Consider the following 27,432-nt stretch of genomic DNA (forward strand, 5'->3'; position numbering starts at 1 on the left):
TTCACTGGTCCTTGTAGACCTTGGGATTCCAACCCTCGCGCAATTCCTTCTCCGTGGCGGCTTTGCGCTCCACCTCGCGAACCTCCATCTCTATACGCTCGCGTGCTCGCAGAATCTTGCTCTGCAGGTAGAAACTACCACCCTTCTGGGGATCGTTCAGGTCGAACAACTTCTTGAACCGCTCCATAACATGCTCGAGGCTGGCTTCGCCGCCGGCTGGGGACTTGACGTTGAGGATCTTGCAGGCCTCGTCGAGAGACAGACCGGAAGAGGTGAAAGCGCTACCACCGCCCTTCTTCTGCGCAGCATATTTGCCAGAGGCCTGGGCTTGTTTGTAGGCTTCGGTGAAGGCGCGGCCGAAGACCCGGGCTCCGGTGACGATGACTTGGGAGACGATGCGGTGAGCCTGGGGGAGGATGGGAATTAGAATTTTGACTTGAGCGATGGATATGCGATGAGTTAGAATTGAAGATCAGAGGAGTCTTACCATGTCGACGGGGGGGTTGTGGAGGTGTCCAAGGGCGATGATCACAAGGAGGTGGAAAGAGGAAGAAAGGGAAAATTTCGGCCGGCGCGTTTTAGCGTCGGGAGCCGGCGAGAGCTGCAAGCTACAACTATGCTGGTTGATGCCGAACCCCCAACCTTTTAAGGGTCTTGCGATGACTGGGGTCTTGTCTGTCACGATGTTTTATTGTATATAGAAGAAAATAAATTTAGTAGTCTTGATCTTTTCCATATGAGATTTTTAGTGGACTTTCAATAAAGAGTGAATGATTGTTTGTATGTCTTGACTGTGTGCCAACCCCATAGAGAGTACAGTGGAAGCATAGTTTGAGCTTGCTCAATATTGCAAATCAGAACTATAATATCATTATAGTCTATCTCTTCCTGAAGAGCTGAAAAAAAGACAGACATTCTACCATAGAAAAAAAGAGGACCTCCGTTTCTACTCGGCATCACACCCACGCCTGGGTACCTCCGGAGAGTCACATGTCCCCCCCCGATCATCCCCGCAGATCATCTCTTTGGACCGAGACGAACCTCTCTCATCAGCTCGCTTAAGGCTCCCAGCGATATATAAAGAAATGCCCTCCCAGCTTCATGAGCTGACATCGATCCCTATGACGTCGTCATAATTGGATGGCAGCTCTCGGTATGCTCTCTCACCCCCCTCATACCTCTCCTGAGCCTGTTGTTCTAGCTCCTGCTCATGCTCCCAGTAGAAGATCTTCCGTGGATGTCCATGGCACCCGCATCGCAGCCGCAGGATGGCCAGGCCGACTCCTCCCAACCCCCCACGATCGCAGCCTTCTCTCCCCTCCACGATCGCAGGATCGGCCTTGACCTCGCGGCAGCGTTCTAGTGTGGTTGTGCATCGCAAATCTCCCCTGCTGGTGGCAACGCCGCCGGCCATCACCAGGGCCCTCGCATACTCGCATCCTTTCCTTCTCCCTCTGAACAACCTGGTCGGTCTTCTTACATGGACAACGGGGGATCCATGGCAGAGCTTCTTGCTCGTGGCCACCTTTTGGACGGTGGTTCTGTACAGTGAGGCGATTATTCTCCGGGCGGGGCCGATACTCGTCGTGGTTGGGTTGATTCTCGGCATGTATGGCCGTCGCTATTCGCCTCTGTCGTCGACCACGTCAACGGGCGAGAAGCATCGGCGCAAGGCGTCGGCGGATACTACCCGTCATCAGAAGAGTTTGGACGATATCGTGGAGACGCTGCGCACTTTTACAACACGGTGCCATATTCTTCTTGAACCTTTGCTCGATTTGACCGATTTCCTATCTACCCAGCGGACACCTACCTCAGCAACCACCCGTCCGGCCCTAACAGCCCTGTTCATTCGCATTCTTTTAGTGACGCCCGTTTGGATCATCTTGACCCTCCCTCCATTCTACATAATCACCATCCGGCGCGTCGTCATGTGCGTCGGAACTATCATCCTCACCTACCATTCGAGGCCAGCTCGCGTCTCGCGCGTGATTCTATGGCGCTCGCGAGCTGTGCGCCGACTTGTTTCTATGATCACAGGGTTGTCCGTAGCGGACGGGCCGAACAACAGCCAGAAATCTGCGGTCCAGGGACAGGGTTTGAATATTGCAACTCGGAGACGTGGAAACTCATCCGGCGTGCGGTTTACATTTGTGGTATACGAGAACCAGCGCCGGTGGCTCGGTATTGGGTGGACCTATTCCCTATTCCCAGCCGAACGTGGGCCCTGGACCGATGAGCATCTCAACTCTGTCCCACCCAAGGATAAGTTTGAGTTGCCCGATGTGCAAACCGGGGATGCTAAATGGCGCTGGGTTGAGGGCAGTGAGTGGCGGATTGAAGGGGGTGATAACTCGGGCAATGGAAAATCGGATTCCAAGGGTCCGAGTGAGGGATGGATCTACTATGACAACAAGGTTCGTTTCACTCTAAACTTTTGACCAAGGAATTCATACTCACTAATGTTAGTGGACCGATGGCCGTCGAGGACAGGACGGTTGGGACCGATACACACGCCGGCGCAAGTGGTATCGTGATGCCGAGCTGGTAGACACCCAACAAGAAGGTCCCTCAGAAACCATCTCCAACCTCACCCAAGCTCTACAACAAGATAAAGAGCAAGAAAATGACAAAAAAGAGTCTGACCCCGAGACCAACAGTCTCTCCCCTCACACAACCTTGAAAACACGGCGTCGACGCTGGTTCGGCAGCAAAGACGGTAGCAAAGAAGGGAGCAAAGACCGCTCCAACAGCGGTAGCTCATCCATCGACGCAGGCCGCACAACCGGCGCCAGTTTCGCAGAAGCCACCGGCGATGCAAGCGGTCGGGGTACGCCCGCACGACCAATTAGTATCCAAAGCTCTCGCAAGCCATCGCAGTATAGTGTCCGGGAAGGAAGTTTGGCGACGAGCGATAGTGCTAGTACACGCGAGAAGGACATGGCTAATTCGCACGACCGTCACGATAAGTGGAGTACGCGGGCTGCGGGGGGAACGGAACGTGCTGAACGAGAGATGGGATTAAGTGATGAAGTGCAAATGGCTCTGAGTTGACAATGACTGTGATACGAATTTGCTGTTACGCACATACCCCCGTTTTTGCAGTGTATCCACTTCCTTGCTTCTCCTATATTTTCGGGACTCGTTTCCTTTTTTTTTGCAGTGTTGTTTTGAGCGGGGCTACTCGATGGTTTCAAATACCCCTGGGAAATGCAGATAGCTTACGGATTGTTCGGACGTATCTCATTGCGTTTTAATCAAGTATAATACAACAGATTTTATAAGTACAGTTCGTCATGGTCATAGTCGTAAAGCAGGGAAAGGAGACAGCTATGCAAGAGTCAACTCCCACTGTAGTTCCTCCAAAACATCCATCCAGTGCACGTTCTTGGATGGATCTTGGGCAATGGCATCTTTTCTTGCCCACAGGATACGAAGGACATCCTTCGCACGCAGGGTATTGCCTATGCCAAAATTCTCTTGCAATTTACCCAGTGACTGGAGCACGAAGTCTCTATGCTCGAAAACGTCACTCTCAGCGCCGGCAATGAACAACGGGAACGTAAGTGCTGAGTATTCGCAGTTGTCGTCTAGCGGGAAGGATTCGATTCGAGAGAGGAGGCGGTCAATGGCGATTTGTTTAGGCGTGGTGATTAGAGCTGACCATTCGGTGATGGGACCTCGTGGTTGAGGGGTGGCATTGCAGGGAGGCGAAGTATCCCGACTCATGTGTTCGAGGATAGAGTGTAGGTAGATGAAGCCAGCGTCGCGGAAACATTCGGCGACCAGCTTGAGGCGGATGAGAGTGGATTGTGTGAGGTCCTGTGGGATGTTCAAGCGGGCTGATGAGGGGGTCCAGGTGAGGAGGGAGTCATTTCTGTGGCCAGTCAGTATTGGCGTGCGTACGTGATGTTAGGAACGAGGGAAACATACATAGATGCAATCGATAATCGTAGCGAGATATCATCGCCTTGGAGTGATGGTAGCTCTGCGACACAGGCACATATTTTGAGAATATCTTCCGTGAATCCGAGGTAGATACTAAGTCTGGGAGCTTCCATGTCCGTATCAGCTAGGATGAGACTGCCGAGGATCTTTTTCCGATTGCTGATTCGGCCCATGCTGTACGCATACACGTATCTGGAAAGATTCGTCAGTAAGGACTCAAAATGTCTGACATGCGGAGAACATACAATCCCCGTAGAAAGTGTGCTGCCTCGGGTTCCATCGAACCTAGTCCACCACGCGATGCGATAAGCCGATGCAGCGCGGTAAGATGGACAACCCACTGCTGCACACTACCGCGGACAACTTCGTATTTACACATCATGCCCACGGCCAGGATGGCATCGTCCGGTACGATCTCCGTTACAGACTGCGCCATGACAGTGCGTAGTCCTCTCAGTGTTCGACCATAAAAGTCAATCGCCGCGGTCTTCGCATCAAGGCTATCTGTCCGATTTGACAGATGCATTGCTGAGATTGCACATACTGCCTTCATCAGGAGAGGAGAAGACATAGCGCGAGGGATGAGGAATGATCGGAGAGGATTGTGCTCGCTTTCGAGGTTCGCAAGACGCTGAGAGGCCATGGCTTCATGGTATTGCAAATAATGAGCCTCATGGCCGGATAAGTGACTCAAAAAGCCTTTAGGTTTCGGGATCACGGAAAGACGGTCCTGTTCGCCTGAGTTCTGCTCGTGACTGGCCACATCCACATCAAGATCTCTGACTCGATCTTGTGGAGAGGACGGGATGGACCAGCCTGGCGTAATCGGCTGAGGAGATAGCTGTGAATTTTGCCATACATCCTGCCAGGAATCGCTTGAAGATGGGGATGATGACGGCGATAGTGGCTGCGATGGCGATGATGAATTGAGTTTCTGTCTCTTCGGACCTCTAGTCGACTTGAAGACTGGGGCTGAGGGTCCCAGTGGTGCCACCCAGAGATCATCATATCCCTCGCACACTCGGCCGAGCTTCAGACAATTGTTACAGCTAGGTCTGTCAGTTTTATTCTTCTCGTATGGACTTATCGGAGGGCCACTTACCTGGGGGTTGCTCTATCGCAGCCACCCTTGCGCCGGGATTTACAAGTGATACACCCACCACGAGTCCATGGTGTACCTGAACGTCGACTCCGGCCCTTTTTCTGGGCAGGAAGTGCGGTGGAAGTCATGATGTGTGCGACATTCACGATGACTTCCCCGCGATTGATAGCAAATCGGAGGCGACTATCCCCAATTGGGATACTCTCGCGCGGCGTCGCACGTGACTGGACCTGTGATGCTTGCGATATCTGACGGAGCAGCAGGATGGGTGGATACTCGGAGAAAGGAGATACTGTATATCCGCTAAGATTAGTCATTATTTTGCCCACATCAATTGCCAGCTAGGGGCGGTAAAGCAATTCAGACTTGTTCATATCCTATTGGTGCGCAGTATGATCCACTAAGCAGGAATTTCGACTATATCCCGTGACCTGTGACTGCCTGAGGCAGGAATTAGAGTACTATGAATAGAGAAGTTAAATCAAACCTAACACTTGATATTCTGGCTTTGAAAATCGCGTTCAGATATATTCCAATCCTTATCTCGCTCTCTTGCTACCTCCCTACCTGGAAGCTGTGTGGAATGAACTGCTGAGGTCGACGATGGAACACGCAAACGGTATCCGCACGAGCTTTGCCCTTGCCCATACAAATCAAAGGTTTCGCTTGACAATGATAACTAGTAACAAGGTCCATGGGGCGCTCGCCCTATCCCTTAGCCACAGGGTCCCATGCCAGGATACCACGAGGGTTTGGGGGCCAAACGCGCCCCAGCGACACGCTCATTGGATGATTTTGCTGCCGACCATTTGCTTGACTGGAATAGTGTTAAGCTCAGCCCCAGCTTCAGCCTGATCACGCCTGCTGGTTCCCTCGATTTTGCTTTTTTTCTCTGCCCTGCATATCTCTTCGTCGCAAATTGCAAATTACTGCTCATACATTCGCCGTCTCTCACACCTTGTTAAGACCGCACCATGAGAGGGAACACATCGCATCCTGGTGACACTCAAGCGCAACCACGGGCTTCGCCCGACAGCGCGCATTCGTCAGCAGATGGTGGGGCCCCGAAGCCCCGCGAGAAGGCTCGACGCCGCAACAGAGTCATTCACTCGTGCCTAGAATGTCGCCGGAGGAAGCTCAAATGTGATCGAGGGGTAACTATGCCCCCCTGATGATTGATTGTGCGGCAGCTTGCCTAACGAAACGGTTAGAATCCATGCAAAAGCTGTCAAAGCTTGGGCGAGGAATGTCTCTATGTCAGCAACGCAACCAGCGACGCCCAGTTTCGCCAGAGATTGGTGCAGATGAAAGAGGCAAAGGATGAGATTGACAGTAGCTTTCGAGAAACCCTTGGCACGCCCAGCCTCCAATCAGGGAAGAGGGTGGCACGTCGCAAGCGTTCAAGGCACCCTGAAGACGAGAGCGAAGGGTCTGATAGCTCAGTACACGAGGATTTTCTTGAGCCTACCCCGCTAGCAGTGCACGATGCTGCGTATGGCGACGAAGTAGACGACGATATTGAAGAACTGGGCTTTAGAATTGGGCGGATGCGTCTTGGGGAGAGAATAGGAGGGCAGTATCGGCCAAGAATTGCAGATGAGGTAATATGAGAGAAGTGAAAAGGTGGTTTTCAAGTTGCTAATCCTGTCGTTCCAGATCATGTCCTCTCTTCAAAATCTCTCAAAGCGAAGCACTCCATCAGTCTCCCCAATCGTGCCTTCTATCCCAGCCAACGAGAACTTCAAGCCTGGACCATCCTTTACGGCGCCTTCGCTCGGCTTCGCCTTCGGCCAGCCTCTTGCACAAGACTCTTTGTTGAAATACATTCCTCCACGCAACATCGCAGACAAGCTGCTCCAAAGATACTGGGACGCTGTTCATCCCGTGGCGCGAGTCCTTCACAGACCGTCATTTGCACATCGTTATGAAACTCTTTGGGAAGCTGTTGAGAATGAGTATCTAGTCGTACCGTCAGTTTCAGCGCTGATTTGTGCTGTTTTATTCTCGGCAGTGGTCAGCATGTCTGAGGCAGAAGTTCTGGAATCCTGTCGAGTTGACCGGGGGAGCTGAAGAATCAGCTGAAATTCGGGGTGGAAAGTTCACTCGCAAAAGCTCAGCTGCTCAAATCGACAAAATTTGAGACACTGCAGGCATTTGTGACTTACTTGGTATGTCATCTCAGGTCTTCCTGACAATTTATTATTTGGGTAGTATCCGAAGAATTCCATATGCTGACACTAAACTCCTTGTTCAGCTGTCAATGTGTGTAGACGAGATCTCCCGTGCGCATACAGTATTGACCGGCATGGCGATCCGAATCGCAGAATGCATGGGACTTCATCGTGATCCCACTGAATATGGCTTCTCGCCGATCGAATGTCACGTCCGCCGACTCGTTTGGTATCAAATTTGCTACCTAGATCTCAAGACAAGCGAGATCCAGGGGCCCCGACCTTACATCTCTCATGATGGTTATACGACACAGCTTCCGATCGACGTTTCGACGGCAAGGTCACCCCAGTCTCCAAGTTCTCCAGCAACATGGAACGATCTAATATTCTCATCGATACGGTTTGAATGTCAAGAAATGCAGCGAGAGTGCCTGGTCATGCGGAACCGCGTTGATCGGAAGAAGCTCAGCCTGACTAAAGCCGTTTCAAAAATTGAAGAATTTCGTCTTTCGATGGATGCAAAATATGGGTCGTACCTTAATACAGCGACTCCAAGCCCAGTGCAAAGGATGGCGCACTTGGTGATGAAGCTTTTCATCGGCCATCTTTACCTAATCATGCTACACAGGCACCTCAACTCAGTGACCTACAGAATCCCTGATAGGCTACGTCAGATCGTCTTGACAAAAGGCACGGATGCACTCGAAGCCGCGGTGGAACTTGAATCAGCCGATGACCTAAAGCAATGGGCCTGGTATTTTGGCGCCTACCACCAGTATCACACTGCTTTCCTCCTGCTTGTTGAGGTCTTCACTTATCCAATGCGACGAGAGGCCAATCGCCTTTGGCACTGCTTCGATTTCATTTTCGGCGAGGCGTTGGCAAATGTACCGCCCTTGCAGACAAACAACCCAACACTTCAAGATATCATCGCTCATCGAGATATAAAGGCCAGGTACCTATTGACCATGGTGTGTGTGCGAATGCAAGAGTACCGGAAAGCCAAGGGTTTGAAGGACCCCGTGCAATTCAATGACTCGATGATAGTCCTCACACCTCAAAAGGACGGCGACAGTTCAGATCCCCGCATGCCTCTTAACTTCGCCCACGGGGAACCAATACCACAACCCGAAAGCCACACCCAGAGCGCTCCAGTCAATGTCGCCGTTTCCACCGAGGATATGCACACCGGAACGACCCTTCTCCCTCCGACTTTAACAATAGAGAGTGGCTTTGTTCCCGCAGAGTTCCCCTTGGCGATAGAGAATACGGCTAGTGCGTGGGCCTCTTCATCAGAGAGTTTCTCTCCTTGGGTACAATATGGTGAATCGGACCCCGACGGCGATAATTATCCTAGGCTACAGCCGACTTACCCCCAAAGCTATGCTGCAAGCGCCACGACCGAGAGTTTGTCTACCTCACAGTATGATGTGCGCCCCGGAATGGCGGAAATTGATGCGCAAATGCTGGAAATTGACTGGGTGAGTGACATCAGTCTCTTCCCCGTGGCTCTACTGAGGACCTCCGCTAATTTCATGACCAGAACCTCTGGGATAGTATCTTCCCCCTCAAATTAATGATGGCAACCTGGATGTTTCAGACGATTATATGTGGCAGTCATATGGCGCTTACCAACCCCCTTTTTAATTTGACATCAAGTGCCAACACAATATATACATTAATGCGCAATTCGTGTATCTTTTTTTTGCGATAATTCATCTTGAACCTGATAATGTCAAAGAGAGCTTGAGCTTTATTGAAGTCGCTGCTCAACAGATGTGGAGACATTGACCGTTCTGGTAATTCCAATGCCCCCAGCGGTAGAAGTATGTGCGAACCCACGTTCCTCGGCATCGCCGTATATTGTCGTTTCCGTCGGGTTACTCTGTGCATTGGACACTAGCATATCCTCGTCAGACTCAGCTTCTTGTACGGTCATCTGCATTTTGCTCCGTTCTGTCTTAGTCTGATTTCTCATCGAACTAAGCTTGTATTCGGATTCGTGGGTATGCTTGTCGCTGGAGTATTCGTGGAAGACTCGCTTGAGGAGGGCGGAAAGGGCCGGTAGACAGGTGCAAATCACTCCTATCGCGATCTCGGCGTTTCTATTCCAAAGGGGTAAATAGTCAGAATACTGGTAATTGTCGCTAGTCAGTAATGTAAGGCCCCGCCCAGAAGACTTACCCAAGCATATTGATTCTCATGAAAGCCAGGGTTGCGTCCTTGGATTGGCCCGTCAATACAATAAGCACCAATCGGATGATACTGGCTGCGACGGCCAATCCGCCTGCACCCAGAATTGCTATAACTCTCATCTTCTTCTTCTTTGACATCTGCAGAGTCATAGTCAACGGCAGAGGAAGAAGAAGAATGATGAAGTCGCTAACACAACTGACGACTGCGTCGGCAAGGATGATGGACGTCTCGTCCAGGCATGTTCCCTCAACATTGACGTCCCAAAATAGGGAAATGGGATTGCAAATTCGGACTTTCACGATGACGGCCGGGATGTAGTAGGCTAGCATAAGGGCCATGAAGCCGTAGATGACGAGGACAGCTTTGCGGAAGGGGCTGAAAACGCGAGCCATAATCCAGAGCAACAGGACCTTCGTTAAGTAGGCAGTTGGTCCGTACATGACCATTGTGACATAGACCGTCTATTCTGTTAGAATACCTTGCATGGTGCTTGGAATAGGACCAGAGAAAATACCTTATTGAATGAGATTCTATCTTCGGGAGCGACATCAGAATAATGTAAGCCTCCTCCGTAATGTCCCACTGGATTTGAGTAGTTAGCACCTGGTTCGTATGGCTCCTGCAGGCCACTTACTGATGAGGGCAATAATAGAATAACAGACTCCAAGGAACCATGCTGCGGAACATAGCCCTGTGAAAAGTTAACAAGCCTGCCGCTTCACGATGAGGATAGTGTACTCACAGTCCTCTTTTCCAAACCCACTGAGAATAAAACAACGCGTATAGACTCGAAGGCCAAAGAAAAGGGTCATGCCGATGATGCACAACGACTGGCACGCATAGTTCCAAGTCTGCACACTGCGGTCAATCGATGCATCCCTGGCGTCAAGTAGTACTGAACTCGAGGATAACTGCATATTGGCATGTCTTTGTGAATTCTTGAGACTCGCACGAAAAACCCAGGCGAAAACCCGCAGTCAAGGGAACGAGGCCTTTTGATGGCTATTCTCCCAATATTTCCCCTAAAGAAACTTCATTCAGAAAACTGCAGAAGGATTGTCGCAGCTTTGACCTCTACAGTCCCCTACCATGGGATCAGCCCTCTCATTACCGAGATTGAACAAAGTCTGGCCGATGAGAAACTGCCAACCATTAGCTCTCCTGAAAGGTGGGAAGCGTGAGCAGGATTGGTGGCTACAAACCACTATGCTTGATCCTACAAAATTTTGTATTGTTTTTTACAGTGGATTGTACTTTTGCTGCCGTGTTCCTTTGGTACGTAATTCGCCCATCCAAGTATATATTACCGAAGGTAGCCATGCTGCCGGTGTCAGACTATGTGTACGGAGTACATAATGCGAGAATTGACTTTTTACTTGCCAGGAATTCGAACGCTAGTAAAATAAGGCTGTAGGCTACAAAGAATTTAGTAAGTGAGACCGAGGGCCAACTTCTATAGTATGTCCTTGTATACACGAAGTTATGAAAATCCATATTCGGAGACACTTCAGATTGGAGCCGTTGTAGAACTGCGCGACATGCTTGACAAGTTGACCTTCGATCATTCCATGCAGCAAATAGCAAATATCATCGCTCGTGCTGCCATCAGTTCGGCTCTTCACCTAACAATAATCCTTTCGTAATAAACTCTGTGGGTTGGCCGCCAAATGGTCAGACCAGGGTTCGGTATAGGACTCCACTATGCGCGGGAAGATGCGGGTTGTGGGTTCTTAACGCCCCCGGTACCATTCGATGCGCTGAAAGCTTCTATATTGCCTTTGACGGTTAGAGCTAAAATTTCGTATTATGTCCAAAAGTAGTAAAATTTGGGAGAGCTCGGGTGGGGGGCATAGTTGGGGAAATGAGGAAAACTTTGGCGTCAAAGGTCAAAATACGTAAAATCCACGCTTCCGGTCAGTCTCGAATGAGATTCATATTTTGATCAGTTGTCAAAAGATAGAAAACATCTTGATAGCAAAATGAGTCAGTCATAGGCATGCACCTGCTCTAGCTCAAATATATCCCAATCCTTGTCCTCCTTCAATTGAACTCCTATATCCTGACATCGGAAGCTTTCCGAGTCTAGATCAAGGGTGCAGAATAGTGCATCCTTCGCTCCTCAGCAAGTGGGGCCTAGATCGGCCTGAGATATTTCCTAATTACGCCTCCCGTCGATCGAGTACACAAGAAGAATTTGTACGGAGTACAAAAATCCGACAGAATTTTGGGAAGCTTCGGCTACTAAAATATGGTAATATTTGTAAGGGGCCGGTTATATACTAGTGCTTCTCACCATTGAAAGTAATGACTGACAACGTCTATTGTAACAGACTTGATGGAGGCCCGGGGATCGCTAGAAAATTGCCAAACAGTTTGGAGGAGATGAAACTCCCCCTGGCATATTCAACGGCACTGAGGTCACAAAGAACGTCCATCGCCGGAGCTCTTGGCAGGTTTGCGCCAATGCTTCTAGATCGAAGAGTTCCCCTGAATTGACCCCACGTTAGCTGACTGGAATATGAGGAAATGGGTTTTGAGCTCGCTTAACTCACCGATTGGGCATCCCCAGCCAGCCAGGACATATTCATGAAGGAATATGTCAGGGGATTGAGGGGGGTAAACCTATCATGCATTAGTTGGGATACCCGGTGAAGCCACAGATTTTCTCTCAAAACCTTACCTCCCAGCTGATAGCATCACTTGCAATTGCCGAAAAACCGGTATCCCAGAGCCAGCGGAGGACATCCGTGGTAGCTTCAACTCCTGCGTGCTCGGGTCGGGGGTTGTCGGAATATTCTCTCTTTTGAGCCTCCGTCATGATGGTATCCCATTCCTTAGTAACACCAATTCGGACGAAAAGGATATCGCCTTTCTGGAAAGTGATATTGTTCTCCTTTGCAATCTCGATGATATCCTGGAGGCGGACCTGATGCGTCGAGAACGTGCTATACTTGATTCCTTTCTTTTCAGACCAGGACAAATAGTCAATCAGCACTCCGCGACCTGTTAAGGATTTCTTAGTATCCTGAGTATATCAGAAGGATCCTTTTTCCAATATCAGGGAATCCTACCTGCAATTCCCTCCTTTGCCCAATGTTGAAGGCCGATGCGATCGTTCTGACGGTCATTTATCTCCTCAACAGTTGTACCTCCATAGAAAACGCGGTCGGTTTGACCAGGCACTGTCTGGCTAAAGTGCCTCAATCCGTCCCACTGGCTGCTTTGCTCTATACACCACGACCAATCAAAATGTCAACAATTAATGACAAGAAGATATCTAGCTACCAAATTGTCAACTTACGGGGATTAAAACTGTAAACATCATCAAATGCCACTCCTCCCAGCAAAGGCACAATCTGGTGATTGCAGGGCTGACGATTGAGATTAGGATAGTCCAGCTTCGTCATCTCCCAGTTCATCGTCACTCGGCGACCACATTTGATCTCACTGGCAGCAGCCTTTGCGACAACTTCGGGAGTGAGGATAGCTAGTTTCCCAAGACCTTCCTCATGGCTACCAGGCTTCCCCATCCAAACTTGTTTGGGATTGGGTAGCTCATCAAACGGAGTGTCAAATAGAGACCGTTCCATGATTGTTTGCTTCAGCTACCTGGCCACTTCGGACAGAGGGATAAAGAAGTATAGACAAGGGATCAATTCCAGGGTGCAAAGCAACAATCTCTCAATTTGCGGAATCTAAGGCAGTCCGTACTTTTGTACTCAAACGAATGAAAATCAGGCACGAACGTGGGGGGTTTCCCGAAGTCGCTTCGGGCAGACTTTCCAACTCCGAGGGGCTATGAATGTATCTACCGACAGTGGCTACGGGCGGATAGTAGTCATACAATGTATAATGTCAATAGTTATAATTCAGTAGTTTCGCAACGAAATGACAAACCAGAACCTCCCTTCCAGCAGCACGGGCCCTGGTACGATCCACAGTCAAGCCAACCCACTTAGTTCTTACAAATTCCCTCCTCAATGGACAAATCGACATCAATAAATAAAGAAGAGGAGGAGCCAGGCAATAATAAGAAGTATCTACTGAGACTTACTCGTACCACGTCGTACTACAGGAGGGGAGTGATTGTTATAATAGGTGGAACGACGTGTCCTAAGGATGCCAGCGAAAGGGGACCCGATCGACGAACATGGCTAGGGAGGAGCTTTGCGTGACCGGGAGCTTACTATAACAATACTGTACCCATTGGTATCGCCATCCACGATATTGGGTTGAGGGCTGCAGTGCGGGTGGTATTAGGGTACTCAGGACCAGTCAGGGTTACCAAAATGTATCTAGATTGGGGTTGAGTATGCCCAATACCGTAGAAAAATCATGTAGGAGTATCCCAGCCCCCAAGGTGTCCTGCCGGCAATTCGGGGAAAGCCCGAAAGATCCGAGTATGAACAATCAATCAATCAATCAATCAACCAATCAAAACACGTCGTACGTTAATAGTGCATTCTTGGCTGCAGTCCTGGTCATGATCGGCATAGGAGTTTCTTTACTTCTCCTCACCACCAAAGTTTGTCCATGACACTGAAGTGGAGCTACGTACTCCACCTGCTTGTAAATGGACTAAATCCTTTATATCCTCTGCTGTCTGAGCGCGAGAAGAGCTTGTTCTTTTTTTTTTCCCACGTGTGCTCACAGGCAGATCCAGTCATATCTAGTCGATCCCAACAATTCTCTCAGGATCGTTCCAACCCACTGTGCGAAACTGAGAACTGGTCTTCACAGAGGTGAAGTCGAGCCAAATCATCATGAACAAGTTCGGGTCTCAGACCAGTACCTACAATAGGCTGGTGACCGTTTTTGTGGCCATTGGTTCTATGGTGAGTATACGAAATGTGTTTTCACATCTTGAGTCCAAAGGATCTGACCCCTTGTTCCCGACCAGACCTATGGCTACTGTGCTTCCATCATCGGCAGTACTATCGGCCAACCAGGATGGTATAGTTACTTCAATCTTCCCGCAGAGGGTGAACCTGGCTACGCAGCTATCACAACACCCGCCATCTCGACTGCCAATGGTGTCTTCAGTGGCGGTGGTGCAGTCGGCACCCTGTTCATGATGTGGGCTTGCGACCAATTTGGCCGAAAGGTTTCTATTCAATTGGGCGCATTTTTCGCTCTCTTTGGTGGAGCTCTTCAAGCGGGTGCGAATTCTCTAGAGTATGTCCTCAAACATGTAAAAATGCTTCGAGCCTTGCTTCTGACTAATCATCTTGTAGTATGTTCCAAGCTGGCAGGTTCTTGTGCGGTCTCGGAATCGGAATTCTCGTCACCGTTTGCCCAATGTACCTTTCGGAGATGTCGAGCCCTTTGCGTCGAGGCTGGTTGGTCGGCCACCATGCGATATTCCTTGTATTCGGATATATGCTTTCGGGATGGGTGGGCTTCGCGTGCTATTACGCTGAGAATATTCCTGCGTTTGGCTGGAGATTCCCTCTGGCTCTTCAATGTCTTCCACCCTTGGTCCTGCTTTCCGGCTCCCCATGGCTTCCCCGCTCTCCTCGTTGGTTGATTTCCAAGGGAAAACTTGACGAGGCTCAGCAGGTGCTTCAGCGTCTGCGCGAATCCCCCGATGACCCTGACAACCTTGCCGCCAAGGAAGAGTTCTTCCAGACTAAAGAGCAAATTCGCCTTGAGGCTGAAAAGATGACAGAGTACGGTAGTCCCTGGGTGGCTGTCATCAAGAAGAAATCGTACCGCAAGCGTATGATCATTGGGTTCCTTACACAGTGGGGAGCAGAGTTTGGTGGCCCTCTCATCATTGTCAGTTGACAACCCGTTAGCTCTCTGGGGTAAAACTAACGCTATCTCAGAATAACTATGCTGTTCTTTTGTACACCAATCTTGGTATGAAGGACGGTATGCCTTTGCTTCTGAGCGCTATCTGGCTGACAACGGCTGGTAAGATTGAGGAATATGCTATTACGTTAGTCTCAAAGGTTAATTCTGAAATAGGCCTGATCTACAATCCGCTGGGTGCTTGGCTCCACGATCGCGTCAACTCTCGCCGAGGCATGTACATCACCGGCTTCATTGGAATCATCGTTACCACGTCGTGCCTCGCTGCTATGACCGCTGAGTACGCCGGAACAACCAACAGGGTTGGAAATGCCTTTGGCATCTTGTTCATCTACCTTTACCTGGCTTTCCAAGGGTGAGTTAGCAATCGTCGATTCGCGGAGCTCGTGAGCTGACCTCGACAAAGCACTTTCTGTGACACGACGATGTACCTTTATGTCTCGGAAATATTCCCAACCGAGATCCGTCCCATTGGCATGGGCTTCTCGTTGTTCGGCCAGTTTGCGGGTGAGTTTCCTCAATCAATCATCTCGACCCGAAAACGACTAACCCAGGACAGCAACTCTCATCCTCCTCGAAACTGCCCCTATGGGTTTCAATAATGCTGGCTGGAAATACTACCTTGTTATTATCTGCTGGTCGGTGGTCTTCGTTCCCGGTAAGTCTGGAGCACCTTGATCCCCTATTGAGCAATGTATTGACAGTGATATCAGTCATCTACTTCTTCTTTCCGGAGACTGCTCGTTTGACCCTAGAGGAAATTGCCCAGAACTTCGGCGAAGAGGTTGCCGTTCATCTCACAGATGCAACTGACGAAGAAAAGGCCAAGCTTGATGAGAAACTTGCTCATTCTGGTGGCGGGCTATTTGAGTCATCGGAGGCACCGATTGCTCCAGTATCCGACGCCGAAAGCAAAGAACCAAAGGCAGTTTGATTGAAATGAATAAGGAGTGTTCATGAATGCAGTATGAACTTCTTGTGGCAATCCTGGACATCTTGCGCGTCTGGGCACGATTATCACGATGACACTTGACCCAAAGGGCGACCGTGAGCGTGGGTTCTTGAGGTGGAATGATATAGAAATGACCTGTTTCTTGTAACTATTAGACATCTACCAGCAGTTAGTTTAATCCCTCTGCAATAACCTGTTCTAACGTGAGTGTGCGGTGTTTTCATCTAGCAATTTATACCAATAGACCGCTATGTAGACCAATCTTGTCAATTTATCGGCAGCCTCGCCATGATTTTGATCAATCAGTGGCTTAAATTGATTGATTGTATCGGCCCGCCCCCAAACATGATGGTCATGCATGCCAGTTGGAAGCCGCCTTTTTTATTTCCTTCATGGTGAACCAGGCACCTTGAGCCGTCATTTAACCCAGGACTTTCTAGAGAGGCCCCGATTTACTATTGGTAAATTTGTTAAATGAACAAGATGCGGCTCGAGGAACGCACCAACGAGCGAGCCTCTCCTCGGATTGAAAACCGAGAAGTTTCCAGTAGTCACTGCACTTTATCGATGATTTCCTAATTAATACGAGATCTAAATGGAATCATGTACTCAGGTCCTCAATACTTTCGTCAAATTCATGCTTTCCATTAGATTATGAACTCCAAAACTGTCTAATACTAGATAACCAGAACTTAAAAACTGAAGAAACTGGGAGAAAAAAGTAATACAAAAAAAAAACAAACAAACAAACAAACAAGAAATAATTCGTCGAAATTTAACCCTCATTAGAGCCTTCAATTTTCAGGTCCTCTAGAACCGAGGTACCGCCGAGGTTCATTCCATTCATTCCATCCAATCCATCTCAAACTCCAGAGCCTCGGCGAACTTTCATCCACGCAAAGACTCCGCTGGCAATAAAGATTGTGATAATCGTAGCCTGAGGAATCAGACCCAGGATGAGGTAAATCACCCAGCTACCAGTCATGATGTTATACTTATTGGTATGCCCCGTGTGGCCCGTGGTGTCCAGATTGGCTGAATTCAACACGGAGTATATAATCCGAAGGAAGAGTAGAGGCAGAATGACAACCATGCCAGTCACGATGTGATAAGACACAGTTGCGAGCGCCTTCCGATGCTTCCACAATCTGATCGCACCAAAGCAGATGGCGACAAAGGCGACCAGGAACAGCGCGCCTGAAGCCTTCATGAAAGTTGCACCTTGGTCATACTTGTCCGGATTGATCATTCCAGTGGCGCTGTCTGGCATACGGCGAATGCCACCGATAATTCCAAGGACCAAGCCAGCCATAATGATGGGATGAACGAGACGAAGAATCATGGACGATCCTCCTCCCTGTGTGAGCGGAGCAAGTGGAGAATAAGAGTGTTCATATTTGTCTTCGTCGGGCGTGGAGGAGATGTTGACAAAAGATAGTGTCGCAGACATAAGAGGGCCCAGGGCGATTTGATATAGAATCTGGGATGCGATTTGCAGTCCGGAAGATGATGAAGAATGCTCAGTTATACTGATTAAGATTGCGGGGCCCGCGATTTTCGCTAGAAATGATCAGCTTTTGCAACATGCTCAACAGATAAAAATCACGTACCGATAACGAAAGCATGGAGATATAGCCATCCAAACTGTCCTTTGAGGGCATAATGAATCGTACAAAATGTTGTGGGAACCAAAAGGCCAACATAAATTGCCAGCTCGAGACAGGCTAGAACTTCGTGGGCAATCATGGCTGTCTTCTGAATTCTTGGTCAATTCGCTTTGATGACTTTGAGATTTAATATCAAAATCCAGCGAAAACTAACAAATATATCTGCCCCTTGCCCTGAACTCAAAAATCTAAGTTGGAGATCGGCAGGCAATCAAGCTTTTGGCTTAGCCTCCATTTGCGGCGGAGCGCCCACATTACGGCCGTAAAGTCCTGCGGCACACCAAACATCACACTTCAAGCCTTACGACGATCGCTCCATTTGTTGGGACTGTACGGCCATTGAAAATTAGTTCTCTTGTCTAATTTAAGATTCTCCGGTTCAATTATAGAAATGGATAATGCGCAGCGATTTCGCTAAACCTACGGAGGACATCCGGAATCAATATTCCTACGCCCGCAGCGGAACACATGGCTAGCGTCGCATGGACAATACCAAGGATGGATAATGCTCCAAGAGATTTCTGTGCTGTTCCCACTATTTGGGGGCCCCTTTGTGGCCCCTGTCACCATATCGTATCCACGAAGTGGTTCAAATTATGATATTCTCGATGGAAACTGTGCAGAATTCAATATACTTGTAGATCTTCCTGTTTACATACGAGGGGTACATACTGAGACAATTCCGGATTATGTTTTAGAGAACCTAGACCACTCAATAACTGCTTCGGTAATTTCCTTCTACTCGTCTATGTAGCTCTATTCCGGGGTTTACTCCTTTGGTCCCGTTTTTGTCGCCCAACTCTAAAGGATCTCACCGCGTAATTAAGGAGTGGCCCTGTGTATAGCGTTTGTTCAATTTGGTAATTAGAATGCCAGAACGATACTTCAGTTGTGCGAATTTTTTACTAAACTTTGAATAAACAATGAGGGTATAAGTGTCGTCAAATTGGAGACAAATGGAACAGTCTCATAATGAAATCTTAAAACATGAAACATAAACTAGCAGTCATCACATCCCACAGATCTCTCATAACATCTATAAATGCTGTACAGATCACCCCATTCGATCCAGCCGCCTCTCAAGTCTCTCCCGGCGACGATCATGCCCAGATCCATGCCCATGGTGACTGCCTTTCACGGCCTTGGATGCCACATTAGCCAGAACAGCTCCGGCTAAAGCACCACCCACTGTGCCCAATGTGCCATGGTCGGACTTCTTGCCAACGTGATGCCCGACAAATGCACCCTATCAAAAGAACACGGTCATTAGCTTTGCGCTTCCATCCTATTTTCTTGTACTGTACTTACTCCTGCTCCACCGATGACTGTTGCACCAAGACCCCGCTCGCCTTCCGGCATTTCAGAAGTAGCCGGGTCAAAATCCTTCCATTGATTTTGTTGGTTGAAGGATTCCTGGTTAGCCAGTTGTTGCTCGTGGTTCTATAGAACACCAAAGGGTCAGTAGTTGAACAGTTGAATAGTTACTCAGGATGAAGGCGATTTTACCTGGTTAGGTAGGAACTCAGAGTTTTGCATGGAGTTGGGTTGTTGAGTATTGTTTTGAGAAGCAAAGTTCTCAGGAGTATAATCGCCGTAGTAATCGCGGTTAGACATTTTGAAGTTGACTGATTTGAATTGTTGTGTTTGTGCAGAGCGTGTCGTTTATCTGCCGTTTATGTATGCTACCTTCCTGATCCGCATTTTATGTTCTAATTACACCCCTTGATATAGTTTAAAGTCAATGTCCTGCTTTCGGCCGTATTTATTCCTAACCCCTGAGCGCGTACAGATCTAGCAGCCTTGAATAATGGAGATAAGGTTGTTGCGCTTCGGCTGTACGGCCGTAAGACCATCTGAGTCAGCACTACCGCGGATCTGGACCACAGATGGACGGGCCAGATCGAAACCAAGAAGAACCGTGGGACTGGAGAAGTTTAATTTAGATTTTAATTCGACCAATTTCAGTACTGGGCTATGTACTTCGTTCTGTTCAGCCTGAACACCCCAACAAGTCGCCCTACGGCCGAAGAAACATTCAATTATAGCTTTGACTCCCCTAGTAGATCTTGGCTCAGCCTTGTGGCGTTCAGTTCTCTTCACTTTGCCGATGAGCTGAAATGTCCTAGGGCCGAGTCTAATGAGGAAATTTCTTGGAAACGAAGCAGAATAAGATTAAGATGCAATCTATAAATCACATCCCGTCTCTTCTTCCGCAAAGAATAGCATAACACACAGCAATTCCAATTTCCAACTCATTTTCTACAATCTGATCCTTTGCTGCAACCATGTCCGACTGCACAGAGGTCACCGCAGATTGCCCCGTATCAGGGACCATCTACGGCTACGCCCCCAACATCGTCGCAAGCTATGCATTCTGCATCATCTTCGGACTGTGTGCCTTGACACAACTCGTTCAAATGATCAAATGGCGCATGTGGTCTTTCGGAATCGCCGTTATTCTCGGAGCTTCATCCGAGGTCATCGGTAAGCATAACCCAACCGACGAGATTGCATGCCACAATAGACAGCAATATTAACTCGAAATCTTCTGTCCAGGCTATATTGGTCGCATAATGCTTCACAATAACGCTTATTCCTCCGCCGGCTTCGAAACACAGATCTGCACACTCACAATGGCCCCCGCATTCTGGTCCGCAGCCATTTACCTAACCCTCAAGCACGAAGTGAACGTCCTCGGCCCTAAATTCTCACCTCTTAAAGCCAAATGGTACCCCTACATCTTCGTGTCATGCGATCTCGTCTCGTTGTCCTTGCAAGGTGCCGGTGGTGGTCTCGCAGCTACCGCAACCACACCCAAGGGCAGCGCGATGGGAAGTAACATCATGATGGCTGGAATTGTGTGGCAAGTTGCTACGCTTTTAGTGTTTGGAGGTCTCTCGGTGATATTTTTCCTTCGGGTTAAGGCTACGCCCAAGTATCAGCTTTCTGCGGAGGCTCAGAGGGTTTGGGAGAGTAGGCTGTTTTGGTTCTTTTGTGCTGGGATTGTGGTTTCGTATATGACTACTTTTGCTCGTTGTGTCTACCGGTAAGTACATTCTTCTGCTCTAGATTTTTTTTCGAATTTGATACTCACAAAATGGCTAGTATTGCGGAGATGTCAGGTGGCTGGAGGAATAAGATCATGCAAGACGAAGTGGGATTCATCATTTTTGAGTCTGCGTAAGTTGGCACCCTACACTGTCTCTTTCTGTCGGTTCCGCTAACATAGTGATATATAGGATGTGTGCTGTGGCTGTGGTTGTCCTCTGTGTCGCTCATCCCGGGTATTGCTTTGAGCAGATGCGCGCAAGCTCGCCTCAATCGACCGCGGAAGACACCATCCTACTCGAGCAAAAGACTGAGTACAACGGCAGTCAACCAAGTATGGCATAGAAGAAACGGACTCCCAAAGACCGTTACCATACATTAGAATGTTTCTGCAATATTCGAAATTCTGTGTCTGATATTTTTGTTCTTTTGTTTTGATTGTTTCTGCGTTATTGACATGATTGACGATCGATGACTTCCTTGCCGGCTTGTTTATATGTGAATGTGACGGGGTTTAGACTAATAATAGACTGTTTATTCTTCGATTCTTTCTAGAGGACTAAATAATAGATCAAGGAGATAGAATCAACGACCATGGTATGAGGTCGGGTAGACATAACGCGGGCGGGCAACTCCTACCAGAATCTCGAAGGTTCGCAGCCAAATAAATAAACGATTCGCGCGCAAGAGTGCGCTAGTCGCACTACATGAAAAGGCGATACAATTGACTATCACTATGATTGGAGCAAACCAACAAAAATAATAATCTATGACAATTCCATAACATTCATATCCTATTGAATACAAGGAAAGACATGACGTAAGTATCCAATCCAGACCAGATACAAGCCGCCGCCGGGGCATAAGCATATACCACATCGGGATAGATCCAGCTCAGCCACCTTCGACCCCAACAATAATAACCCATCGACCCCCTTCGGACATCCAACCCTAACACTTTTGTTCGTCGATCTATTCACTTCGGTTCATACTCGTAACGTGCGTGTCCTGATAAGTTCATGCTAACAGCCACGTGGACTGTGGAATCCATAGGGCACACCGCATCAATTCTGACAGATTTCGTTCCCTTGGATCTTCAGAGATCCCGTGAGATAGGACTGAAGGTCGGAGGGAAAGAGAGAAAAATCGGATCAGGCATTTACAGGTCCTTCTTGATGATGTGGGCCTTGGGGAGGGTGCCATTGGCGTGCTCGATGGCAGCTTCACGGGCACCAGTGAGACCGAACTGGGTCTTGATGCCATCAACACGGTGGGTGGAGTTGATGTTCTTGACGAGGGTGAGCTGCCAGCAGGTGGCACCACCCTGGCGGGAGGTGATGGTGGAAGAAGCAAGGAAGTACTCCCAGATCTATGGAACGAAATCAGTAACTGGCAAATCTTGAGTCTAGAGTAAGACCAGCCAAACTTACGCGGAACCATCTCTTGCCGTACTTGGCCTCAACCTTGTCCTTGTTGCCCATCCAGTTCCGGTACCAGCGCCAGAGAGTGGCAGAGTAGTGGACACCAATGGTGTCAACGGCCTTGATCTCGAAGCCGGCACCCTCAAGGCGATCGACGACGAAGCCAAGAGGAGTAGAGGCATCAGCACCGGGGAAGATGTACTTGTTCATGAACAGACCCCAGATGAGGTCCTCGTACTGCCAAGACTTGCGGAGACCAGCGATCTGCAAGAAGAAGACACCATCGTCATCGAGCATGTCGTAGACCTGAGACAAGAAAGTAGAGAAGTGGCGGACACCGACGTGCTCGGCCATCTCCAGGCAGGTAATCTTCTGGTAGCCACCTTCAACGCGGGGAGAATCACGGTAGTCGGAGCAGACAATACGGCTCTGAGACTCCTCAATGCCAGCCTTGCGGAGACCGTTATTACCCCAAGCAGTCTGGTTGCGACCAAGGGTAATACCAGTAACGTGAGCACCGTAGTGAGCAGAGGCGTACTTAGCGAGAGTACCCCAGCCACAGCCAAGGTCGAGCATCTTGTCACCGGGCTGGATGCCAATCTTCTCACAGACGACGGCCAGCTTGTTGTCCTGCAGCTCCTCGAGGGTCTCCTCCTTGTTGATGTCGCTGATGATACCGGAAGTATAGATCATGCGGGGACCAAGGAACCAAGCGTAGAAGTCGTCACCGCGGTCGTAGTGGTCACGAACCTGCTCCTCGTCTGGAATTTCCAGTGTTAGTATACCATTGATGCCGGGAAAACGTAGTTGGAGCAGTATGACATACCCTGGGAACGAGTGTGTAGCAGCATCTCAGGGATGAAGCCAAACAGGAAGTGCTTGAAGAGACCCATGGTGAACTTGAAGTTGGCCCAATCGTGACGGTACTCGAGAGCCTCCAGAGCATCACCCTTGAAGTCAACCTCGCCGTTGAAGTACTTCTCGTAGAAGACCTCCATGGGAATCTTGCTCTTGCCACGGTAGGTAGCACGGTCGTGCTCGCTGTGGAAGTGCAGGTAGTACTCAACAGGGCGGCCGCAGTACTTGGCCTTTTCGGTCTTGCGGGGGGAGATGGAGGAAGAGACGGTCCAGAAAGCCATCAGAACGGGGATGGTGGTGAAGATAGCAAAGAAGATGGTGGTGTAGAAGCCACCGCCAACCTGGCGGGCCAGGTACCAAGGCACCACGATAACCAGGAAGATCATCAAGCCATTGGAGAAGCTGTCGCTACCGGGCGAGTCCGCGGGAACGGGGGCATTCTTGATGGCCGGGTACTAGAGGCAATTGATGAGCTCCATTTGTCTCGGAAGCCGTTTGGGGGGTGGGAGAGGGGGAGCTTGGTAGGAGCTTGGGCGCTAGCTCAATTACTTACCAGGGTGGTCGGAACACCGCAATCGAAGGCGGGCTTGGTCTGCTGGGGAGCATCCGGGGTCTGAATGAACTCAAAGTCCTCAGTGGACTCCGGGTGGGGGGTCGTCATGGCGGCGAGGTGGTACTTGAGAGGGATGGGGAGGGGGAGTTGAAAGGGAGAGTCCAAGGAGTAAATAATAATATCGTGGCAGTTCGGGGGTGGGCGGTGAGGTAATTGGCTCAGTGCTCAGTGCTCAGTGCTCAGTGCTTGGTGGTGGCTGCGGCGGAGCCCACGCGGCTTCCAAGGATCGGTCTGGAACTACGAGAATAATAGTCCGGACAACACGTTTTGCTATAAGCTTGTTATAGAATTGACGACAATCATCTGTCATGCGAATTGAGTACAAGTCAGTCTCTCGCTCCCGGCTTCAAAAAATCTATATTGTGTGCAGTTCATCATTCAGGGCACATTCCGTCCGCGGCTACCTGGCCTGGGCTCCGAGCGATCTTCACAAGGAGTGGGGATTCCTGAAACAGTACGGTCCGCGGTTGAAAAACCCTCCGACAGGCAAGAGAATATTCATTTCCATCTGATACGCCAATAATAGTTTCCAAGGTTCTCCTGACCAGCCAAGTTCTCCAATTTGCACCCTCCCAAAATTGATGTCATAATCCAGCCAAAACCCAGCCCAAAGATAGAGAAGTAAACAACGATAATAAACAGAATAGAATCAAATCCAGGATTCAATGGTAGTTCATAATTCCAATGTAATAATGTGACATGGCGGTGAGTTGAGAGTCCAGCTGATTACAGCGTGAGCTGGAAGTTATCCTCCTCTGCGTCCTCCTCGAAAGTCGGCAGCTGTTCCTCAAATTCTTGAGGAGCAGCACTCTCTTCCGCGGTGTCAAAGCAGCCAGCAGCCTTGCAGCGAATCCACATCTCAGAGTCCAGCGGCGGCATGCCGTAGAGCTGCATGTAGGTCTCGGGGGACAGCAAAGCCTCAGTGTTGGCGGCTTTCTGTGCGGAAGCAGTTTCACGGAGGGTTGTTGAGACACTGCGACCCTTGGAGAATCCGACAGTCGTGTTAGAGGTGACCGCAGCAGCAGTGCTGCGCATGGAAGATGGATTGGTCGGCACTCGGGTTTTCTTCTGCATCAAAGCAGACGCTGCAGACGCTACTCGGGACTTGGGGACAGCAGCAGCTCTGCTAGGAGCGGAACTGGGCCTCGGGGCGGCAAGTGCTGCGGCGGCCTCGCGGGATCGAATGGTAGGAACTTGTCGAGTCGGGCGCATGCCGGTGGAAGGAGCCTTGCGGTGGGTGGGTTGCAGTCGTGGCTTGGGGGCTCTGGGTGTTACATCTTCGGTGCGCTCAGTGAAACCAATGCTGTCCAGCTGTTTCATGATCGTCTCATTGATCATGTTGTCGCATTTGACAGAGTCTTCCTGGAACTTTCGCTGTCTCTTGGTCAGGCCATCACTGCCAATCTCCTGCTTCCCATAGACACTCTCGAGCCCGAGAGCGCGGTTCTGCGGTTTGAATTGCGGGAATGTAGTATCGTATGTGACATCATCGGGTTCGTCCAAGAGAGCTATGAGCTGTCAGCAAAGCTTCCATTGATTGCGGTCGCAGAATACTCTCATCCATACCTGTAGGCTTCGGCGGCATGTATTCAATGTCCGGCACATCATCCTGAGCAGCCTCGGAATACACCTTGGTCTGGGCTTGCTGAGTGACGGGAGCAGCCTTCTTGATTCTCTGCACGGTCGAGGTTCTTCGGTTGGTCTTCTCCGGCTTGGATGTTCCTCCAAAGGGACCGGGAGTCTTGAACGCATTGGTCTTGAGATTGGTGGTCTTGTTACCGAGAACAGCACGGTGTTTCGTCTCTAGACAAGTCATCCATTAGTCCCGCTCTAAAGCTTCGCGTATCTTGACTCAAACAGCTCGCGTACCTCCAGGCGTGACGAACGCGTTCAATGCCGGTTTGCCATTTTCCTGACGACTCTTATTGCCCTTGATAGTGCCCTTCCCAAATGCGCGAGGGTTGTTCTCGTCGTTAAGCGGCACCGACTTTCCCGGAGTCTTTGGCGGTATTTTGTTGATACCCTGATTCAAGGGTTTCGCCGCGGCGGCAGTCTGGTGGGTGTTTACCAGGTTCTCCTGGTCACGAAGAGCCAGCATGGTGGCGAGTGGAGGTACTTGTTGCGCATGCACCGACAGGAATGATTCTGGCGATGGCAGACAAAGAAACGGTGAGGGTAATCTCGCGAGGCGTAAAGTCAAGAGCTCGTATGATCCGAACGAGTCTAGAGTGTTGTCGAGGCGGTTGCCCGTGGAGACGTGGCGATCGGAGCCATGTGATTGGGGCAGGGACCAGCGGGGCTGGTTGTGTACGGTACACGGCAGGTACCGTGGCAGCAAGTCACTAAACCACCGAGAAAGCTGACGACCAGTACACAAAAAGTACTCGGTACTTTGCGGTCGGCGGCTGTGGTCACCGCTCGGCGGGTATTCAGTACTCCCATAGTCAGCAATTACTGTATTCCTCCCCTTACCCAAACTCGAAACTCCCCTCCCCCACGGCCTAATCCCTTCCCCTCCATTTCACTCCGGCTCGCTGAGCGAAAGCCTAACTACTTTTCTTCGTTCATACATATTACACTTCATACCTTCCCTCTTCTTTCAAATCAGCTCATCATGGACAAGATCAAGGAGGTATGTCTGCCTACACCCCTGTTTGGCGGGGTAGCTTTGACAAGCTGTCTCTTTTACGCTTTTGGCCTGCCCCTCGTCGTGCATACCATATCCATGCATACCATCCCACTTCCGTCTGCCCGTCTGACCCGACACGATGCTAACTATGTTCTTATTAGCGTATGAACGCCCTCCGCCTGGAGGCCGACGAGGCTCACGAGCAGGTTGAAGAGTTGAAGGCCAAGGTCAAGACCTTAGAGCAGGAGAACCTGTCCAAGGAGCAGGAGATCACGTCCCTCAACCACCGCAACCAGTTGCTTGAGGAGGAGGTTGAGAAGCTCGAGGCCTCCGTCAAGGATGCCAAGGATGCCGCCAACCAGAGTGCCCAGCACGACACCCAGAACGAGGCCCTCCAGCGGCGCGTGCAGCTCCTCGAGGAGGAGGCCGAGGAGAACGACAAGACTCTCCGGGAGACAAACGAGAAGTACGATCCATATTGATGATATGCTCTTCGCATTGTCCATCAACAGACATCGCTAACAAACCCGGTTACATAGGCTCCGCCAAACCGATGTCAAGGCCGGCCACTACGAGCGCAAGGTGCAGGCCCTCGAGACGGAGCGCGATCAGTGGGAGGCCAAGTACGAGGAGATGGCCAAGAAGCACGCCGAGTTGCAGAAGGATCTGCACGAGCTCGAGGTCTCCATCAGCAACGTCTAAATTGGCGGACTCGGGGTATCGGTGCAGGGTGTCGGGAGACGTTGGGGTTGGATGCAGGCTACTTCCCTTTCCAATTGTCTGCTTGTTTCATTTTGGACCCGATTTTGCGTTACTTCCCCTACCATGCTGTTGGAGACCGTGTCCCCAATAGCACCTATGCGATGTTGACTATGGTGCCCGTTTTTTCTCTTGCAAATTAATTACCGTCTTTCTGTGGCCAGCTTTGGTTTCGTGAATCATAGATCTGATTAAGCGGCAGAATTTCCGAAACTCCCAAGTAGGTGCTAGGTAGTATAAGACGTGTGGATATA

General features: G+C 49.8%; 13 protein-coding genes across 13 annotated transcripts; 5 read left to right on the forward strand and 8 right to left on the reverse strand.

The window, feature by feature from the left end:
• Nucleotide 1: 1 nt before the first annotated feature.
• N7458_006329 (import motor complex subunit PAM16) lies at nucleotides 2-490 on the reverse strand (the record flags this gene model as incomplete). The annotated part of the gene is made up of 2 exons (XM_056909711.1): nucleotides 2-406; nucleotides 488-490. 2 exons carry the CDS (start codon nucleotides 488-490, stop codon nucleotides 2-4), a joined length of 408 nt encoding a protein of 135 aa, XP_056765415.1.
• A 778-nt stretch (nucleotides 491-1,268) lies between these two features.
• N7458_006330 (PEX28-32 family peroxisomal membrane protein) lies at nucleotides 1,269-3,054 on the forward strand (the record flags this gene model as incomplete). Its single annotated transcript, XM_056909712.1, has 2 exons — nucleotides 1,269-2,417; nucleotides 2,470-3,054. 2 exons carry the CDS (start codon nucleotides 1,269-1,271, stop codon nucleotides 3,052-3,054), a joined length of 1,734 nt encoding a protein of 577 aa, XP_056765416.1.
• Nucleotides 3,055-3,330: 276 nt separating this feature from the next.
• On the reverse strand, nucleotides 3,331-5,178 carry N7458_006331 (Zn(II)2Cys6 transcription factor; the record flags this gene model as incomplete). The annotated part of the gene is made up of 4 exons (XM_056909713.1): nucleotides 3,331-3,877; nucleotides 3,934-4,140; nucleotides 4,194-4,997; nucleotides 5,051-5,178. 4 exons carry the CDS (start codon nucleotides 5,176-5,178, stop codon nucleotides 3,331-3,333), a joined length of 1,686 nt encoding a protein of 561 aa, XP_056765417.1.
• A 1,176-nt stretch (nucleotides 5,179-6,354) lies between these two features.
• N7458_006332 (fungal specific transcription factor domain-containing protein) lies at nucleotides 6,355-8,868 on the forward strand (the record flags this gene model as incomplete). The annotated part of the gene is given in 5 exon segments (XM_056909714.1): nucleotides 6,355-6,651; nucleotides 6,707-7,102; nucleotides 7,117-7,218; nucleotides 7,305-8,702; nucleotides 8,779-8,868. 5 exon segments carry the CDS (start codon nucleotides 6,355-6,357, stop codon nucleotides 8,866-8,868), a joined length of 2,283 nt encoding a protein of 760 aa, XP_056765418.1.
• A 106-nt stretch (nucleotides 8,869-8,974) lies between these two features.
• N7458_006333 (putative integral membrane protein) lies at nucleotides 8,975-10,334 on the reverse strand (the record flags this gene model as incomplete). The annotated part of the gene is made up of 5 exons (XM_056909715.1): nucleotides 8,975-9,326; nucleotides 9,406-9,878; nucleotides 9,932-9,999; nucleotides 10,052-10,108; nucleotides 10,160-10,334. The coding sequence occupies 5 exons, from the start codon at nucleotides 10,332-10,334 to the stop codon at nucleotides 8,975-8,977; spliced, it is 1,125 nt and encodes a 374-aa protein (XP_056765419.1).
• A 1,436-nt stretch (nucleotides 10,335-11,770) lies between these two features.
• N7458_006334 (uncharacterized protein) lies at nucleotides 11,771-13,007 on the reverse strand (the record flags this gene model as incomplete). Its single annotated transcript, XM_056909716.1, has 5 exons — nucleotides 11,771-11,904; nucleotides 11,970-12,039; nucleotides 12,098-12,420; nucleotides 12,489-12,644; nucleotides 12,719-13,007. 5 exons carry the CDS (start codon nucleotides 13,005-13,007, stop codon nucleotides 11,771-11,773), a joined length of 972 nt encoding a protein of 323 aa, XP_056765420.1.
• Nucleotides 13,008-14,180: 1,173 nt separating this feature from the next.
• N7458_006335 (putative MFS sugar transporter) lies at nucleotides 14,181-16,165 on the forward strand (the record flags this gene model as incomplete). Its single annotated transcript, XM_056909717.1, has 8 exons — nucleotides 14,181-14,252; nucleotides 14,318-14,592; nucleotides 14,652-15,195; nucleotides 15,246-15,333; nucleotides 15,388-15,586; nucleotides 15,638-15,738; nucleotides 15,791-15,889; nucleotides 15,945-16,165. The coding sequence occupies 8 exons, from the start codon at nucleotides 14,181-14,183 to the stop codon at nucleotides 16,163-16,165; spliced, it is 1,599 nt and encodes a 532-aa protein (XP_056765421.1).
• Nucleotides 16,166-17,045: 880 nt separating this feature from the next.
• N7458_006336 (uncharacterized protein) lies at nucleotides 17,046-17,929 on the reverse strand (the record flags this gene model as incomplete). Its single annotated transcript, XM_056909718.1, has 2 exons — nucleotides 17,046-17,743; nucleotides 17,794-17,929. 2 exons carry the CDS (start codon nucleotides 17,927-17,929, stop codon nucleotides 17,046-17,048), a joined length of 834 nt encoding a protein of 277 aa, XP_056765422.1.
• A 975-nt stretch (nucleotides 17,930-18,904) lies between these two features.
• On the reverse strand, nucleotides 18,905-19,464 carry N7458_006337 (glycine zipper 2TM domain-containing protein; the record flags this gene model as incomplete). The annotated part of the gene is made up of 3 exons (XM_056909719.1): nucleotides 18,905-19,096; nucleotides 19,159-19,290; nucleotides 19,357-19,464. The coding sequence occupies 3 exons, from the start codon at nucleotides 19,462-19,464 to the stop codon at nucleotides 18,905-18,907; spliced, it is 432 nt and encodes a 143-aa protein (XP_056765423.1).
• Nucleotides 19,465-20,135: 671 nt separating this feature from the next.
• N7458_006338 (RTA1 domain-containing protein) lies at nucleotides 20,136-21,243 on the forward strand (the record flags this gene model as incomplete). Its single annotated transcript, XM_056909720.1, has 4 exons — nucleotides 20,136-20,334; nucleotides 20,407-20,896; nucleotides 20,956-21,030; nucleotides 21,090-21,243. 4 exons carry the CDS (start codon nucleotides 20,136-20,138, stop codon nucleotides 21,241-21,243), a joined length of 918 nt encoding a protein of 305 aa, XP_056765424.1.
• An 814-nt stretch (nucleotides 21,244-22,057) lies between these two features.
• On the reverse strand, nucleotides 22,058-23,838 carry N7458_006339 (putative cyclopropane-fatty-acyl-phospholipid synthase; the record flags this gene model as incomplete). The annotated part of the gene is made up of 4 exons (XM_056909721.1): nucleotides 22,058-22,267; nucleotides 22,329-23,080; nucleotides 23,146-23,632; nucleotides 23,731-23,838. The coding sequence occupies 4 exons, from the start codon at nucleotides 23,836-23,838 to the stop codon at nucleotides 22,058-22,060; spliced, it is 1,557 nt and encodes a 518-aa protein (XP_056765425.1).
• A 678-nt stretch (nucleotides 23,839-24,516) lies between these two features.
• On the reverse strand, nucleotides 24,517-25,888 carry N7458_006340 (uncharacterized protein; the record flags this gene model as incomplete). The annotated part of the gene is made up of 3 exons (XM_056909722.1): nucleotides 24,517-25,298; nucleotides 25,357-25,593; nucleotides 25,660-25,888. 3 exons carry the CDS (start codon nucleotides 25,886-25,888, stop codon nucleotides 24,517-24,519), a joined length of 1,248 nt encoding a protein of 415 aa, XP_056765426.1.
• A 516-nt stretch (nucleotides 25,889-26,404) lies between these two features.
• Nucleotides 26,405-27,121, forward strand: N7458_006341 (tropomyosin; the record flags this gene model as incomplete). Its single annotated transcript, XM_056909723.1, has 3 exons — nucleotides 26,405-26,422; nucleotides 26,581-26,885; nucleotides 26,959-27,121. The coding sequence occupies 3 exons, from the start codon at nucleotides 26,405-26,407 to the stop codon at nucleotides 27,119-27,121; spliced, it is 486 nt and encodes a 161-aa protein (XP_056765427.1).
• Nucleotides 27,122-27,432: the final 311 nt, after the last annotated feature.

The sequence above is a fragment of the Penicillium daleae genome, assembly GCF_028827525.1.
Source record: "Penicillium daleae strain IBT 16125 chromosome Unknown utg000006l_segment0_segment0, whole genome shotgun sequence".
In the NCBI taxonomy this organism is placed as follows: domain Eukaryota; kingdom Fungi; phylum Ascomycota; class Eurotiomycetes; order Eurotiales; family Aspergillaceae; genus Penicillium; species Penicillium daleae.